General features: G+C 51.2%; 1 protein-coding gene across 1 annotated transcript in view; it reads left to right on the top strand.

Annotated features, from left to right (window-relative positions):
- The window catches only part of ADAMTS15 (ADAM metallopeptidase with thrombospondin type 1 motif 15), a 30589-nt gene extending 12939 nt beyond the window's left edge, over window positions 1-17650 (top strand). Inside the window, exons 2-8 of the mRNA XM_084611955.1 lie at window positions 1263-1395; window positions 3254-3421; window positions 4783-5066; window positions 6087-6264; window positions 10425-10606; window positions 11483-11658; window positions 12960-17650. Coding sequence (XP_084468081.1) covers window positions 1263-1395; window positions 3254-3421; window positions 4783-5066; window positions 6087-6264; window positions 10425-10606; window positions 11483-11658; window positions 12960-13740 — 1902 coding nt within the window. The 3' untranslated portion in view covers window positions 13741-17650. The remainder of the gene's footprint in view (window positions 1-1262; window positions 1396-3253; window positions 3422-4782; window positions 5067-6086; window positions 6265-10424; window positions 10607-11482; window positions 11659-12959) is intronic.
- The last annotated feature ends 535 nt before the right edge of the window (window positions 17651-18185 follow it).

Genomic DNA, 18185 nt, shown 5'->3' on the forward strand with positions numbered 1-18185 from the left:
TCTTGATCTCAGCTGGGGCCTCTAGGCACGACAGTAATACACATACTCAATAATCATAATGAATAAGCATGTGTATGCACTGTGCCTATAACAATAAGCATGCGTGCAGAATATTTTGATGATATCTTGCCTATGCTTAAAAAATATCCCCACTGTGCAGAAGCCCATTCTGAGAGCGGACAGACACTCTACAACAGAGGGCATCCTCAGGCTATCCTCTGGCAGGGCCTAGTCCTGCTTTGGTTTCATTCAGACAGACTAGCCCTGGACAAACCTCAGGCAGTTCACAGATTTGGTTCAGATAATCCCTCTGAAGCCTGGCTCCTCTGAACCCTGCAGGCCTCTGGGATTTGCAGAATTGGGCTGGGAATCTGGTGATCAGGTGGTTCTTTGTGCCATTTCTGACATGCCCAGGAAATACTCTCCTATGAGTTCACAGTTCTCCAACGCTTCTGGACCCATCCAGAACTCGGACAGGCTGGAGTCACTATGAACTGGAAGGGGAGACAGAAAGGAATGGAATAATCTTTTGGCCCTTAAAAGGTCAATTGCAGTTTGAATTGCAGGCAAAGGTGGGCCCAGTTCTTGTTTAACTCAGACTGCCTGCCTGTTCCCAGTGCAGGACTGGCATGGGGCCTGAGCCAAAGCCCACTGAAGTGAATGGGAGCCTTTCCAATGAATTCAACAGACTTTGGCTCTGACCCATCAACCTCTCAAAGCCAAGCAGAGGTGAGAAGCTGACCAGTCTCCTTCCTTTGGGTCTGATCCAAAGGCAGGACCCTTCCCATTCACTTCAGGGGCATTTGGGTCAGGCCCTTTGTCCTTTGGAAACAAAAAGAAAACAGGCTGCCTCCCCTGGTGTTTAGGCTGGGCCCCTCCCTGGCTACAGGGTCCTTAGAAGTCAGGAATCCGTGTCACTGAAGACTCAGGAAGATGTTATATATAAGCTATAGCTGGTGCCAGGGTTAAGTCCAAACGTGTCATTTCATCGCACTGGACAGTCCAAGGTAGTGTGTATTTTAGGTCAGTGTGCCACAAAGGGTTCCTGGCTCCTGCTCAGTGTGAACAGGGACGCACAGTTCCTATCCTGTAGTCCCCTATTGTTCTTGTTTCCTAGGGGTTAGTTAGTGCAATGACGAAAGCCACGTGCTGGCATTGCAGAGGGGTTTCTCCGGTGCTGGCGTCTCCGGGTCTGCAGCCTCGGTGCGATGCCTGCCCACCGCTAACTGGCCCCATTTGTCCTCTCCCCACGTTCCCCGTAGGATTTGTGCGGCTCCACCACCTGTGACACCTTGGGGATGGCCGACGTTGGCACCATGTGTGACCCCAAGCGCAGCTGCTCGGTCATCGAGGACGACGGGCTGCCATCTGCCTTCACCACGGCTCACGAGCTGGGTAAGGGGCTGAGGCTCGGGGCAGAGCACGCCCGTCCCCTTTTCGGGGTTGCTCTCTCCTTTGTGTGCGGCGTGGCTTTTGGGGGACAGAATTTTGGCTTTCTGGACTCACCCCTGTTCCTCGACTTCACAGGTCTCAAAGCACGTGGCACCCAGTGGGAATCTGAGACGCAGGGGAGTGATGTGACATGCCCCAGGTCACACAGGAAGGCTGTGGCAGAGCCAGGACAGAACCCAGGAGTCCCGATTCCTAGCCCACTGGGATGTGCTGCCCTGCTGATAATAGCATGACTGCGTTTTCTTGTGCAGTTTGCTGACTCTCTGTTCCCCTGGCTGTACAATGCTAGTGTCACCGGGGGTGTGCTTCCATGAACCGCACGAGTGTCCAATCTCCCGGGCAAGCCATTCATTCTCTGGGTTCTCAAGCCTCCGCCTTGCATGTTGTCCCTCAAACCGTTGCCAGACCATTTCTGGTTTTAATAGCGAACGCCTCCATCCATCATTCTGTGGCTTAGAAAGCTGCCACTTTAACCAAACCCACAGCAGAGATGTGGAGCCCCAGGCTGCGGTTGCCACCTGGGGAAAAAAACAAAACAAAACAAAAAACCCCACACCCATATCCCAAACCTGCTAATGTTTATGGCTCCATAGGAGGGAGAGAAGCCTGAGCTGTTTAAAATAACCCTGAATTGCAGCCTCAGGAAGTTTAGACAATAGCCAAGTGTCCGGAACAGCTTTCAGGGGAAACTCCACCTCGGGATGAGAAAGTGACATGCACCGGCTTTCCTCCCAGTGCTTCTGGGAGGTGAGAGAGGAACGGTTGGAAACCAGCTGCTAGGAAAGCAAGAGGGGCCAGTGTGGGCGGGTCAGCCGCTATATCTAGCCGCTATACCCAGCTATATCTTACTGTTGTTATTGCCACTTTCATTCAGTTTCCGGGATTCGGGTGTCCTGAAATAACACAGCGAGGCTGGGATGCATTAGGCACACCCCTAAATCCAGAGACACTTGTAGTCTCTGGGGGGTTGAGCAATGACATCGCTCTCTCTCTTCAGTGTTTTCTTTCTTCCTTTCCTTCTTTTCTCTCTGAATAACCCGCATCCATACAAGAAGCAGAGGGTGTGTGTTTTGGCCAAAAAAGTGCCGGCTCAGAGACCTCATTGGCAGGCTTAACGTGTGTGAGAACTTGTCCGTCTTAAGGACGATCTGATTTAAACACAAGGAATGGAGCTTCTGGAGCCCGGGGTGGCGGGACAGGACACCCAGACCATTAACCACCGAGCTGCAGGCATTTTAGAGCCATTAGTCCCACGAGCAGAACGATTTCTTCTGGCTTAGCCACAATGGCCAAGATCTGGGGTGATGTGTCTCATTAGCATCCGGGAAGAACACACGGGGTGGTGGGGAGAGACATCAGCTGCTGAGGCCGTGGTGGTTTTGCTGTTACAACAGGGCCCATATAGGTGTGGTGGTTCATCAAAGCAAATGAGGGCTCCGTGGCATTAGCTAGAGCAGGATCTGTGCCAGGATCCTAGGGGACTAGCCAGATATGTGTATAAACTGGGACTAAGCGCGCTATCCATGTGCAGGAGACTTGGTCAGATCAGAGCCTCCTGCTAGAGAAGGAGAGGTTGCCTTGTGATGAAAGGATGGCCTTGCAGCTTCGGCATGGGCCTCCCGGGTTCTCCTCCCGGCTCTGCGCGAGGCTTCTTAGACAAGTCACTTGGCTTTGGTGCCCCAGGCTTCTCAGCTGTAAAATGGGGATAATGGGACGGACGTTGTGAATTGGCCCAAGGTCTACAGGTGAAAAGTGCAGTGCGAGAGCTCAGGATGACTAAAGCCCCCTCTCGCTCTTCCAGGGCACGTGTTCAACATGCCCCACGACAACGTGAAGGTCTGCGAGGAAGTCTTCGGCAGGTTGAAGACCAACCACATGATGTCACCCACCCTCATACAGATCGATCGCGCCAACCCCTGGTCGGCCTGCAGTGCCGCCATAATCACCGACTTCCTGGACAGTGGACACGGTGAGCTGGGCATGCTGGGACGGGGGGACGCGGCTGCAGTTGCTGACGGCGGCTCACGCAGCTCTCAATAAAACAGACCGAGGGGCAAAATCCCTGCCCGGAGGGGCTTACACTGCTGCCGGGGGACGGGCCATCCAGCTGGTAAGGGTTCAGACACAAAGTGTGGAGACACTGCGGGGAGGAGAAGCGGGTAAGCAGCGAGTGCAGGCGTTGGGAGCCTGTAGCTACCTGCTCCTGTGATGGGATCCATGCTTGCTCCGTGGTGAGATCCGCTCCATCCCAGTGCTCTGGGTCAGTGCGGCCTGGGCTTTCATCTCGCCTTCTCCCAGCTGCAGGTCACCCGTCCCATTTCGCCTGCTGGGACCTGGTTTAAAACAGGCCCTGCAGCTCTGGAGCTTTAAGTGTGAAGAATTAGAGCCTTTGCCTCTCACGGGGATGTGGGGGTGGGGAGAGAGGAAGCGTCTGTGCTCCTCACACCAGATGTCTGCAGCCTTGAAGCCCTCACACAGCTGGGCTGGGACGTCCCTCGGTTCCACAGACTCTGGCATGGTTCTCCCTTTTTAAACAGTTTACTCTTGGCAAGCAGTAAATCATATAAGCGGTGTTCGTGCAGGGGGTCAATAGTGGCCGAGGGCAGGTCAGCTTGGGCCCTGGCTAACTCGGACTCAGTTGTTTCTTGGTTTCAACCTGATTAAACCAAAGCCAGGTCAGGCTAGAGACCTGCCTCTGCCCACCTACATCCCCTCCCCCTGCATGCACCATCTTGCTGTACTCATTCCTGTGAGGTCGACATGATGTAAGGGCTAGATACACAACTACTGCAGCCCTCTCTCCTGGGATGCGCCTCTGAACAACTCACGGCCAACATGCTTATGTCTTGTGACCCAGAGGGGTTGGTTGAGATTTTCAAGGACATTCAGCTTTAATGGGAGATGTGTGTCTAAATCCCCTAGACCGATCTCAAAAGCTCAATAGTTACTTCTGAGTGTGAGGGGAGGCTGGTCACTGGCCAGGCTGATGAAGCTGCTAGTCAGTGCCAGTTGCATTGGTAGGTTTTGCTTAGTGGACACCTGTACCCGTAGGAACGGGATGGAAACCACTGAAACTACACACGCTGTTGATTAGAAAAATCACACAGGCCTTGTTAAGAGAGAAGAAAATCCAGCTTTAGCTTTACTTGATGGCCTCCTGCCGCAGTGAGTTCCACAAGTTATAGTGCGCCAAGTAACAGGTCTGCCTGCATCAGCCATGAACGTCTACTTTGCATGCTTTCCAAGGGTTGGGTGCAGCAACGCCGTGTACTGAATGCCCGGTCACTCGAATGGTATCTCCCATTTGATATTTCTCTCCCTGCCCCGCAGGGGACTGCCTGCTGGATCAGCCCATCAAGCCCATCTCGCTGCCGGAGGACCTCCCTGGGGCCAGCTACAACCTCAACCAACAGTGCGAACTGGCCTTTGGCCTCGGCTCCAAACCCTGCCCCTACATGCAATACTGCACCAAGCTCTGGTGCACGGGGAAAGCCCGGGGTCAGATTGTTTGCCAGACGCGCCACTTCCCCTGGGCTGATGGCACCAGCTGCGGGGAGGGGAGGTTCTGCCTGAAAGGCGCATGTGTCGAGAGGCATAACATCAGTAAGTACAGGGTGAGTACCTGACGGCTCCGTGCTGGGGGATGCGAGTGGGGAGGGCTGGCGGAGGGCATATAAGGCAAAGCCCGGCCAGGCAGCTTGAGCTGAAGCTGAGAACATGTAGCTCAGAGTTCTTTGGGCACTGAAACCAGGCCACTTAGTGCCAACGCTCTCCCAGGGGCTGGCCAAGGGAGGGGCATGGCCGAAAGCCACCGGGCTGTACCTCGCTGCAGGGAGGAAAGCTGCCAGAAGTTGAAGGGGTTTGTCCATTCCCCACTTGCACAGGCGTGCTAGTCATCATCGCCCTCGAACCCAGCGATTGTGACAGTTTCTCCAGGGCGCTGGGCCTGGCTGCAGTTATCCAGGGTTCCTCTAGACCGGATAACCGCAGCGTACTCCTCATGGAGCAGCCTCACCACGGCGCGAGCACTTGGCGGGCTCAGAGTGGAGTTCATCTCCGCGGCCGCCATCCAAGACACTGGCTGTGATGGTGGGTGTTGCTTGAACACCTGGCCATGAATAAGCAAACGTGTTGTGAACAGGCTAGCCAATTCCAAGCACTGCGGAAAGTCAGCAAGCTAGATGGGAAAGTCCCCACTTCCCATCTGTAACCCGGGAGGCCAAGCCGAGTCCCCAGCAGGTGTATAAACAGCAAATGCACTTGTGGGGATGGAGCAGAGGAGGAAACAAATGATTATCTTTTGCAAAGGACTTGGGGCCCTGGTTGCTAGGGCTGAGGCTCCCTCCGACTTAGCTCTTGCCCCAGGACAGAGCTACGCCCAAAAGGTCACTCTGAAGCAGCTCTGTTCTCCTCTTGGTGCCTGGCAAGTGTTTCCTCCTGACACCAGGTGTGAATGGCTTATGCTGGGTGTGGCAGCCATCGAGAGTAGAGTCCCTTTCTGCTTAATGCTGGGTACCCCCCCCCCCAGTCGGATTCCCTCCACCGGGGACCCAAATATTGCACGACTGGCTGCTTTTGAAGAGACATGACGGTAGGGCCAAGGGATTTTCCTCTTAACACCCTCTCTCCCGCAGGTGGATGGCAGCTGGGGGAAGTGGACCCCGTACGGCCAGTGCTCTCGGACCTGCGGTGGGGGAGTCCAGCTAGCCAAGCGCGAGTGCAACAGCCCAGCGCCTGCCAATGGAGGGAAGTACTGCGAAGGTGTCCGGGTCAAGTACCGCTCCTGTAACCTCGACCTTTGTTCCGAGTCAGGTGAGGCTTCCCCAAGGGTCGGGGCCAGCCGGGAGGGGAGAGACCTGCCCTGGCACTAGTTTCTAATGGGCACAGTTGGGCCTTTCAAAGAGCTGTATGTGTTAAAGCAAACCACCAGTCCCAAGCAGCTACCCGCTATCCCGCTCAGTCCCGTTGCTGTTGATTCTCTGTTGTGCTCATGGCGCTGTTAGGTGTCACTGAAGTTAGTGGCGGATGAGGGGTTTGGAGGTGTGAGCCTCAAAAGCTATGGAGGTTTGGGTCAGGTGACCCCAAACGTTTGGCAGCTTTTCTGCAGGTTACACAACTCTCTCTGGTCTTCAAATCAAGTTGGAGATCTCAGTAGGTACCAGAGGAAGGCAGTTCAATGGTTAGAGCACCAGCCTAGTACTTAAAGGGAGACAGACTCTGTGTGTGACCTCGGGCAAATAGGTTAGCCTCTCTGGGCCTCAGTGCCCCATCAGTAAAATGGGGACAATAGCACTGCTTACCTCGCAGGGGAGTTGTGAGGATAAAAACACGAAAGACCGTGAGACGCTCAGACACGATGTGATGGGACCCGTAAGTGGAGAGATGTTCCGAAGGTTGAGTGCGTGGTCAGTATTGATACACACACCACAGAGCGGTGTCTCAGCCTCGTGAGGCTGCAAAAACGAGCAGGTGAATGAGGGAAAACAGACGGTCGGAAGGGATTTTCATGCCGGAAGTGAAGAAAACATCTCTAAATATCAGTCCTACAGTGCGTTTGGGAAGATCTAAAGTAGGTCACGGTTTAATGGGAGCTTGTGTCTTTTAGTAGAATCCAGTTTGGCTCGTCCCTATTGAAAATGGGGGCACTCATTCCTTCTCTGCTCTATTTCCACTCAGTCCAGTTGAGCTGGAAATACCATAAAAATCCCAGTTTTCATGGTACTTCTGCCCTGGCCAACATTCAAAGGCCCACAAAACCTGGTTGATGGGGGCAGAAAGGGAAAGTTAACCAGACCTGAAAAGAGCTGGTTTGGGTTTTTAATTTGCCCACGTTGATTAGGAGGTGGTATTTGCAGCTGGTAACGTGTGACCTAACTCCACCTGCAGTAACAAGCAAACAATACATCGTGAGAGACTAAAGCTTGGACAGATGTCTGCAACTGTTTCATCTGTGCATAGCAGAGCTAAAGTTAGAGTATGTGAAAAATATGCAGAAATTTTTTATGTGCGCACAAAATAACTGTAATCAAAAACCCAATTTTCTGGAACATTTTGAGCACTTTAAGCTGGTAAAAAAATAAGCAAGAACATTTTGCAAAAAACGTCAAACATTTTCGACGAGCTGTAGCTAGCCTCGTTGCAGCACCCACTGCCATGTTTGCAAGTTTAGGGACAATTTCACGAGAGACAGTGGGCCCAATTCTCCTTGGCCTTGCTGCTGTGTGCAGTCATTTACAGCAGTGCAAAGCAGGGGATGAGCCACCAGCCTGTTCTATTGAAGCCAACAGAGCATCACCAGTTTACTCCAGCCTGGCCATGGCACTAGAGTGGAATATTACACACTGGATAAGTGGAAATGACTGCACAGTTTGCAGGGCAGGGGAATATAGTGCTAGGGCATGTGTGTGAGAGAGAGATTATACACTCCAACTAAATCATCCCAGCCAGGGCTTTGTCAAGTCTGACCTTAAAAACCTCTAAGGAAGGAGATCCCACCACCTCCCTAGGTAACCCATTCCAGTGCTTCACTGCCCTCCTAGTGAAAAAGTCACTAAGCCCAAGACAAAGCCACTGAGAGTTGGGTACAAACCACTCTCAGTTGAGGGGTTCTGGCTAGGGAACAGTCTTCCAGGGGAGGTCAGGCGCATCCAGTGTCTGAGTATCATTAGAAAACGCTGTACAACTTTGAGAAAGCCAGGTCCCATAAGTGACACTGACGATACAAACCTCACTTTCTATTTCCAACCCTCTGTCAACACCCGAAACACCATCCCCCAAGCAGAATTTTGACTCCCAAAAGGGAGAGTTGCCAAAGACACCATGAAATCCTCTCGGAGCTTTGCTACTCTTACCAATTATATGTGGAAGCCGCCCAGGTACTATGGTGATGGGCAACAGTCTAAAAACCTTTCAGATAGATATTTAACAACCCCCTAAATATCCCTGCACAGTGAGAGACCAATACCCCAAGCTCCCTCTGAGCATGGCCTTCTCACAGAATTATTCAGAAGGACATCAGACGGTCTGGAGGGTAACCAAAAGGACTGATTTGTGCAGCTCAAGCGTGGATCCATTTGGAAAGGCCTGTTCAGTTAGCTTTTCCTCCTCCTTCCTGCCAGCAGGACCCAGCTCCTAATGCCAGCTACTCCAGCTTTCTTGCAGCACATGCCTCTTCTAATGTGTTGGGGGGAATTGCCTAATTCACCACAGCTGGGCTCAGCCATAGTCATGGACAGGAGCCACAATCTCTGCACCGAGGGGCTGTGTACTTTAGTTTTCCTCTGCTCAGGAGAGAGTGTTAACTCTTTCCTTGCCATCTCCTGGTTAGGGTCTCGTTGTCTCTTCTAATAATATAACTGTCAGATGTCTTCTTCGGGTTTTATTGCACACTGCTCAGAGGCCTTTCAAGGAGTGTCTAATACACAGATAAAACAAACAAACATAGTATGGAATAGCCAAGGTACACCCACATGTTGAAGACTGTGCAGTTCTGGTCGCCACATCTCAAAAAAAGATATATTAGAATTGGAAAAGGTTCCAAGAAGGGCAACAAAAGTGATCAGGGGCATGGAACAGTTTCCATATGAGGACAGATTACAAAGACTGGGACTCCTTAGCTTAGAAGAGAAACAACTAAGGGGGGTGGGGAGAGATAGGATAGAGGTCTATAAAATCATGAATTGTGTGCAGAAAAAGTGTTATTTACCCCTTCACATAACACAAGTACCAGGGGTCACCCAATGAAATTAATAGGCAGCAGGTTTAAAACAAACAAAAGGAAGTATTTATTCACACAAACGCACAGTTGACCTGTGGAACTCATTGCCAAGGGATGATGTGAAGGCCAAAAATATAACTGGGCTCAAAAAGAATTAGACAAGTTCATAGAGGATAGGTCCATCCACATCTATTAGCCAAGATGGTCAGGGATCCAACCCCAAGCTCTGGGTGTCCCTAAACCTCAGACTGCCAGAAGCTGGGACTGGATGACAGGGGATGGATCACTCAAGAATTGCCCTCTTCTGTCCATTCCCTCTGAAGCATCTGGCACTGATGACTGTCGGCAGACTGGATACTGGGCTAGATGGACCACTGCTCTGACCCAGTATGGCCATTCTTATATTCTTACTGTGTTGCTTTGAGCAAGTCACTGCCCAAATCTGTGTCTCACCACTTCCCTATCTGTAAAATGAGGATAATATTTACTCTCCTTTGAGACCCTTGGGTGAAGAGCTTTATTATCTTTTATTACACACCTTGTTCCCATTTCTGAAAGACTGCAATAACATCAAGTGGCCACCCCCTCCCCCCCCGTTACTAGATATGGCCTGCAATACGAGGCAGTGATTTCCAAGAAGTGAGCCATTCATGCAGACTTTACAGTCTTGCCAGTTTCATTTTTCCCTGGAGTAAAAAGGTGGCAGTTGTTTTGAGCAATGGTTGTAGGACGTTACCCCGGAACTGACACTGCCTTAGCTGTAAGTGTGGCCTGAAGTGGCTCTCTGTACCCCCCACCATGGTGATACTGTAGCGCTGTTATCCTACCCCCACAAACCGCTCTCCCTTGTATCCTCTCTTTATTGGGGGTGCCCTGACTATACAAAGAGTCAGACAAGTTTCCTCTGGTCGAGGACATAACATGTCTCATGAATTGCAACACCAAAGCTTCATTTGCTTCAGTAAACCCAGAGAGCCAGATAGTCTGGTAGACACCTACAATCCTTAATAGTCCAGTTGGGGACCAAGTCAGACCAGCCATACATTTGGATCCAGAGCCTAGCCACTCTAGTGTAAATCAGGAGTGACTCCACTTAAGTCAATGGAGCAGAACTGGAGTAAAACCAGTCGCAGGGAGAGAAGAATCTGACCCTGGACACCCCCAGATTCCATGGTGCGATACTGTATGGCTGATGCTTCCTAGCTGAGGATGTCCTCTCTGGTGAAATGCTCATGTGTGCTTTGTTTCCTTCCAGGGCTAGGAAAGAGTTTTCGAGAGGAGCAGTGCGAGGCTTTCAACGGCTACAACCATAGCACCAACCGGCTCACCGCCACTGTTTCTTGGGTCCCGAAGTACTCGGGAGTCTCGCCTCGGGACAAATGCAAGCTCATCTGCAGAGCTAATGGCACGGGTTACTTCTATGTATTGGCTCCTAAGGTGAGCAGGAGGACAAACAGTGTGAACCAGGGAGCGTGGGGGAAGGGGGGCGGCTGTAAATGAAATCAGGTAAGGAGCTGTAGGGAAACACAAGGGCACCTGGAAATGAGTGAACAGAAGGATTTTTTTTGACCCAGCGGGTGACATGTAGAATTCACTGCCCCGGAGGCTGGGATTCCAGAAAAACGAGCCTGTTCTTTGGCTATCAGTGTTATCGTGGGGCATAAAGGGGATTAGATGAGAGGCCGTGTGCCAGATGAGCTGGTGTAAATCAATGGAGCCGTGCTAATTTACGCCAGCTGTGGATCTGGCCCCATGCCTGGACCTGTGTTTGTAAAGCATCCCAGATTGCATGCCTATGGCACTAGATCAAGAATAAAGGATAACAACTAGACACTTCCCTCCGGGGATTCTGGCTCACACGCACAGGGCGGGGCCGGCTGCCAGATTTGGGACTGGGCATGTGGTGCGCACATGACACTGCCGAAGGGTTAATCGAATCTCAAAAGCTGCTAGTTTGCAGGGTGCTGCCCTCAGGATTAAATGTGAGGAAAGAGAGGAAGAGGTGGTTATAGACGTGGCAGTCAGCAATCAAAGAGCACCGTTCTGTTTAGTACCTCTCGAAGGCACAGCCCGGAACGGAGGCAAAGGCGGCTTTATGTCCTCCAACACAACAACACCTCCACACTGGGCTGCTCTTTAGTTTAGAGCAGCTGCCGGGTCAGTGGCACATGGGGCTATGATAGTCCCAGATGGGCACCCAAAAGTTCTTTCTTGGAATGCCGGTGGAACACGCACAGGTGGGGCAAATATCTTCGCCTGAGCACAAAGTGACTTGATTGCTCTGCTTTCCCTCTGCCTGCGGGTCAACTTCAGGTTGTGGATGGCACTCCCTGCGCGCCCGACTCCACCTCGGTCTGCGTCCAGGGCAAATGCATCAAAGCGGGATGTGATGGCAAGCTGGGCTCCAAGAAGAAGTTTGACAAGTGCAGCGTGTGTGGAGGAGACAACAAGAGCTGCAAGAAGGTCTCGGGCTTGTTCACCAAACCCATGTGAGTGCCAGAGGATCCTGCTGCTTTCCCAGTGTGCCCTATAAAATGGGCTCATGGAAGGGAGGGACCAATGGCAGTGTTTCCAGGGATGGGAGAGCTGCCTTTAGCTTCCTTGGTTGGGCCTGAATTTTTGGAGCACAAGGCTCCAAGTTCTAGGCTACTCTCAGGGGTTTCAATCTGGTCTCTTGCACTGGGGGAGAACTGTCTACAGTTGAACCTCGCTAGATCAGTGGCTCTGCACCAGGGGTGCGTGTACCCCTGGGGGTACGCAGAGGTCTTCCGGGGGGTACATCAATGTATCTAGATATGTGCCTAGTTTTACAACAAGCTACATAAAAAGCACTAGCAAAATCAATACAAACTAAAATGTCATACAATGACTTGTTCATACTGCTCTATATACTATACACAGAAATATAAGTATTTTATATTCCAATAGATTTTTTTATTTTTATATGGTAACAATGAGAAAGGAAGCAATTTTTCAGTAAGAGGGTGCTGGGACACTTTTGTAGGATTTTGTAAGCAAGTAGTTTTTAAGTGAGATTAAACCTGGGGTTATGCAAGACAAAGCAGACTCTTGAAAGGGGTACCATCATCTGGAAAGGTTGAGAGCCACTGTACTAGATGACTCAGGGGCTGATCCTGGACCAGAGACCCTTTCAGCTGTAGGTTTCTGAATCAGACCCAGCCCAGGTTGGGAGTGAGTGGATGGTTTTATTGTGGCTTTCTAGTGGACTGTGTAAAATGAATGATGGCTCTCAGCCTAGTACCTAGTGGTCAGGTGTCTACATCAGAAAGACCCAGCACCATAATTGCCTGCCTTGGTAGCCATCTCAGCAGGGGGACCAAGGAAACCCATGCAGACTGAACTCCTCTCTCATCACTAAAGGTGATCCCTTCAGGGTTGAGGCCCACTGGGGAACAGGGAAGCCTACCCTGATGCTGTCTGTCCAGCACCTCTTGTGTGGATTTGTCAGGGCCAGGAAAGTCTCAGGAAGCGAGCTATCGAGCAGCTGTGGGGCTGCAGAGTACTGAAAGGGCTGGAATAGGATACTGTGGGTCAGGACTGAGGCATGCCGGCAGAGCTGTGGGGTCCCTCTGTTAGTCTAGCAGAGGGGGGTTCAGGCAAGGGGAAGGGCCCCGGCAGAGCTGGGAGGGAGAAGTTTGGGAAGCACCGGCCCTAGAGAGGATGAGTCTCACCGCTAAGAGCAACAGCCTATAAATGAAAGGCCCAGGCCCAGTGATGTTGGTGATGCTGACACCACCTCCCGGGTGGCTTGTCTGCTGTTCTCTTACAGGCACGGCTACAACTTTGTGGTGATCATCCCAGCAGGAGCCTCCAGCATTGACATCAGGCAGCGGGGCTACAAGGGCCTCATCAGCGACGATAACTACCTAGCTCTGAAGAACGGCCAAGGCAAGTATCTGCTGAACGGGCACTTCATCGTCTCGGCTGTGGAGAGGGACCTGATGGTGAAGGGCAGCGTGCTGCGGTACAGTGGGACGGGCACGGCGGTGGAAAGTCTCCAGGCCTTCAAGCCCATCCAGGAGCCGCTGACCGTGGAGGTGCTGTCAGTGGGGAAGATGACCCCACCACGCGTGCGCTACTCCTTCTACCTGCCTAAGGAGAGCAAAGACGACAAGTCCTCTTACCGGAAAGATGGGAAAAGCCCGCCCGTGCTTAACAACAACGTCCTGAGCATGTCCAACCGCTTGGATCCGGGCAGGCCGAATTACAAACGCGTGTCCTACAAGTGGGCAGCTGGTGGCTGGGAGGCCTGTTCCGTCTCCTGCGGCAATGGGCTGCAGAAGCGCTCTGTGCACTGTCGCGACTCCTACGGCCAACTGGCCTCCGCGTGCGACGCCGCCCAGCAGCCCGTCGATGTCAGGATATGTGGCGACCCCTGCCCCACGTGGGAGGTGAGCCCCTGGTCCCCCTGCTCCAAAACCTGCGGCCGGGGCTTCAAGAGGCGCCTGTTGAAATGCACGGCGCGGGCCGGCCAGCTCTTGCCTCGGGATCGCTGCAACCTCAGGAAGAAGCCTCAGGAGCTGGATTTCTGCACCCTGAGGCCGTGCTGACCCCGTGGGCGCTGCTTCCAAAGAAGGCCTGGTGTCTCTCTGGCTGGAGATAAATGGCTGAAGGCTGAACAGCAGCTGGGGGGAGGGAGAGGGGGAGCTGTCTGAGGTGAGGGGTCTGTTACATAGGGCATATCAGCGGACAAAAGGACTTGTACGCAGGGCGAGAGCGTGCCCACATGAGAGGGGTGTTATAGAACAGGTTGCTCAGAGATTAAGTAAAATAAACATCTACCTCGAAGCTGCCAAACTGTCCAGGCTCCCTCCCCATCCAGAGGATGCTATGGGCGTGGTAGGAACAGGATCGGTCTCTGGGGACTGCTCTCCGGGATCGAACAAAACACCAAGGACAACAAGAGTGTGTTTCTGTATCGCCATGGCCAGCCTCCCTCAAGGCTTCAAAGGGTCACGCCCCAACCCCTGAAACACTAGTGCTAGATGGGATCAAAAGGAATTACCATTGCAAGGACGACAAACTATACTGCTTAACGACCGGTGCAATAAAGTGCTGGGGTCTATTACGAACCGATGCCTTCAGGGCTTGCTAGCAATGACTCCGCAGCCGATGTGTTGCTGCTCTCCAGACCTGTGCAGCAGCGTTGTCATGCAGGGCTGTACGCCGGCCACTGATCGGCGGCTTTTGCTTTTCATGTGTATGGACCGAACAACGTAGATTCTTATGGTGCTTAATATCCATATTTTTATTCTCCTTCCTCGTGGTTTACGCAAACCCTGCAGACCTGGGGTAATTTTGTCATTTCCATTGGATCCTCTCAGAACACTATGCCTCTTTATATGGTGCTTTGAGAAGGGTGTGTGAAGGGGCAGTGTACCCCTAATACAGCGTGGGTATGTATTTTAAAGAAACCTCTTTTGGCCAGATACCATTTTACACTTAGGTCCCTTTTTGCTGTGCTAATACTGTAAAGGTGCCTTAAAACGAGCATAAGTTGCATTCCCGTGACCCCTTTACGCGGCTGAAGCTTAAAGGGATCTCGCTGTATGTGAGAATATGGCCATAATTCTAGGAGGTACTGCACAATCGTGCCCCACCACAGTGCTTCCTGGTGGAAGAATGACACGCTGCCAAGAGCATTGTATGCGTGACTGCCCTGGGTGGCAAATACTGAGTCTTTTCTCAAAATGGTGCTCCGTGTATGTCACTAACTGTCACTCCGTGCCCAGTACTCGCACTATCCTCTTCTCCCAACGTCTTTGTTCAGGGTTATTTCTTAGGGCTTGTCTACACTATCGCGCGGGGTCGATCACGAATAGCGTAGCTGAAGTCGACGTACTTAGATCGACTTACCGCGGTATCTTAACTGCGGTAAGTCAACAGCTGACGCTCTCCAATCAACTCCGCTTGCACTCCTGGTTCTGGTGGAGTACTGGAGTTGACGGGAGTTGATTTATCATGTCTATACTAGACGTGATAAATCGACCCCCGCTGGATTGATCGCTGCCCACCAATCTGGCGGGTAGTGTAGACAAGCCCTCAAAAACACAGAGATCTTCGGTGCTGAAATATAAAAGAAACGGGGACTAACTCTCCTTCCAGCAGATGTTTGTATGGGCCTTTCTGGCCTTCAGATATATGCCACATACCCTGCTTAAGCCCGTCCCTACGTTTATGGGTGTGTCTATCCTGCAACTGAGGAGCGTGATTACGTCTTGTGCATACATACTTGAGCTAGCTTTAATCTAGCTAGCTCAGGTCCCTAGCAGAGACGTTGCAGTCATGCATGCTTCAGCCCAGGCTAGCCTCAGCAGGGGCCCAGGAAGGTTTGGACAACCTTTGCTGAAGCACAAGCCAGCAGTTTCATTTCTCCAGGACCCAGATTAGATAGATTGAAGGTACCTTGGGTAGGTCAACTCAAACTATAATCACACCCTGCGATTGCAGTGTAGACAGACCCTAAGTCTGCAAGTGTTCCCGCTGGCATCAAGGGGACAACTCACAGGCTTAAAGTGAGGCATATGCCTTGCTGAATTGGGACCCCCGTGGCCCGATTTCCCCACCTGTTCAATGGGGATCATGATACTTGCTCATTTTTTGCAAAGCTCTTTGAGATCTTAGCATGGAAGATACCAGAGCAGGGGAAAGTATTTTTTATTATTGGCCCTTGGCTGGGTTGCAACTCAGGCACTGAACCGAAGACCAACTGCCTTCCACTGCCAGAGAACGGCAGCTAGCTGTAACCCCCCCCTCCCCGCACTCTAAAGTACATGAGCAACTCATATGCAGATGTTGCTTGGCAATGGGCTAATTGTCCATTCCTGCCCTTCTATTGGGCTCCTCGTGGCTCCATCATAGCCTGTCTTACCCACATGCTCCCTTCCAGCCAGCCCACTGAATATACTTTGATAGGACACTCTTCCAGAGTGAGCTTGCCTTCAGGAGCCCACCTCTCAAGTGTGGGCCCCTAACAGAACAGCTCAAACAAGAGATTTGGATGCTGCACTGAGCATCTGCATCTGTTGGATGTTCTGTCCAAGCTTTGCCCATGGATCATTCTCCAGCCCCAAAGCCCTATATTATCAAGAGGATTCCCTCTGATGTTGTGATGCCAGCAACAGTAGTTCGGGAATCTCTTCTGGGGCAGCTTCTCTACCCTATGGGGAAGATGATTCTTCCTTGTCCCACTGAAGCAAGTAGGAATTTTGGCATAGACTTGCATGGGACGGGACTGGGCCCATAGATCTCTGGGCTTCAAAATAACCCCAACTGGAAATTCAATAGAATTCTGATTTTTGATTACAAAGGGCATTAACCACACCTAATGCTGGATTTCAGATCAAGGAACTATAGCACTGGGATTATAGATGGTTCTTCGATGGCAAAACCCCTTTCTGATGGATAGATTTAGGGCCTCTGGGCTGGATCCTCCTCTGGTGTAAATCAGTATAGCTCTGTTGCCTTAATTACGCTATTGACTTTGATAAAGCTACACCAACTCTCTCTCCCCACCGTCCTTCACAGATGCTGTGCAGAATGGATGATGGGGTTTGTTGTTACCTAACTCCAGCTGTGGTTCAGCACTGCACCTTGTCCTCTTTAAAGGCCATAGTTAACAGAATCAAACCATGCCCCGTCTCCAGGACAAATCAGCTCTTCAGTGTTCACTGCACTTTTCTTCCCAGTGGTGAGTGATCAATGAGCATTGATAAGATAGTGTCAATGCTCAGCATTCCCATAATCTCTCATGATATAACATTAGTATCGGCATAGGGGAGAGAGAACTTGGACTAGTTGGTTACTGGTTACAGAAGAGAAACAATATGTTTTAGTGAGAGAGGATCAGGAGAAAGGAAACTAAATCCCATTGGGCAAGCAGTTATCAGGGTAGTCAAAGAGTTCTGCACTAGCCCAGTGCTTCTCAAGCTATGTGATGTGGGGGGGACCGGCAATTTTTTTTCCCCAATGTGCACGCAGACCAGCAGCCGATGGCTGTTGGACTGGCACCGGTCCGCGGACCACCACTTTGAGTGGCACTGCACTAGGCCATACTGGACCAGGCCCTAGATTATACAATGTCTGTATGTAACACTTCTACTTTACCTCTTTCCCTGTCTCAGAGTCCACCCCCTCCACATCCTTAGGAATATACATGACATTTATTGGTGGGGTTTCTGTGTCTAGCACAGCTGAACCCCTACCGCTTCCAGTTGTGCAGCTGGTCCTGAGGGGCTGCCCTTTGTGTCTTTCCACTGAAAGAATTGGTTCCCAACACCATCAAGAATTGTCAGTCGTGGGGGGCAGGGGTGGGGGGTTGGGTTTGTTTTGTTTTTTTGTGGTTCTTTTGCAAAATGTATGGCAGAAGGACAGAAATGCCTATTGTACTGGCTGCTTTGTGTATACCATGTATACTGTACATCAGTCTTTGCTGTTTGTGCATTGATAGCAAACCTGAAATAAAGTGGTATTTAACAGTTCCATCTGATTCTTTGGGGGTATGGGTCCGTGCATTCTGCCTACTTGGGAGCAGAAACTGGCCATACACTCAGCCTAACCCTACTAGGGTTGGACTTTTATTCCATACGGGTGTATCTTCACACATGTTAACTGGTCAAGGTACACCCTAAAGAGCCTAAAGTTTATGGTAAGGAGCTAGCATGTATCAGACAACAAGCTTGGCTTACCTACATGGAGGCTGGCAGAATGAAATTTGTTTTTAAATATAATTTCAGATATACTGATGTTTAAAAAAAAATGGTTAAAAACAATCAATTTATGGGTCCACAGTTGTGTGAGGGGCGGGTCAGACAATCTGACAGTAAAGATTCAAGAAGTTAGCGCTTTCTAACAGTTAAAACAGAGTTTACAGTGGAGCACCTCTGAAGCCAGGCTGATGTGATGGACATTCGTATCCCCCGGGACCTGCCAAAAAGATGTGGAAAAGGTTGTCAAGTGACGGACTGGCTCAATGTGCCAGAACCCCTTGACGCCA

This window comes from Lepidochelys olivacea, assembly GCF_965140295.1.
Source record: "Lepidochelys olivacea isolate rLepOli2 genome assembly, chromosome: 22".
NCBI lineage: Eukaryota > Metazoa > Chordata > Testudines > Cheloniidae > Lepidochelys > Lepidochelys olivacea.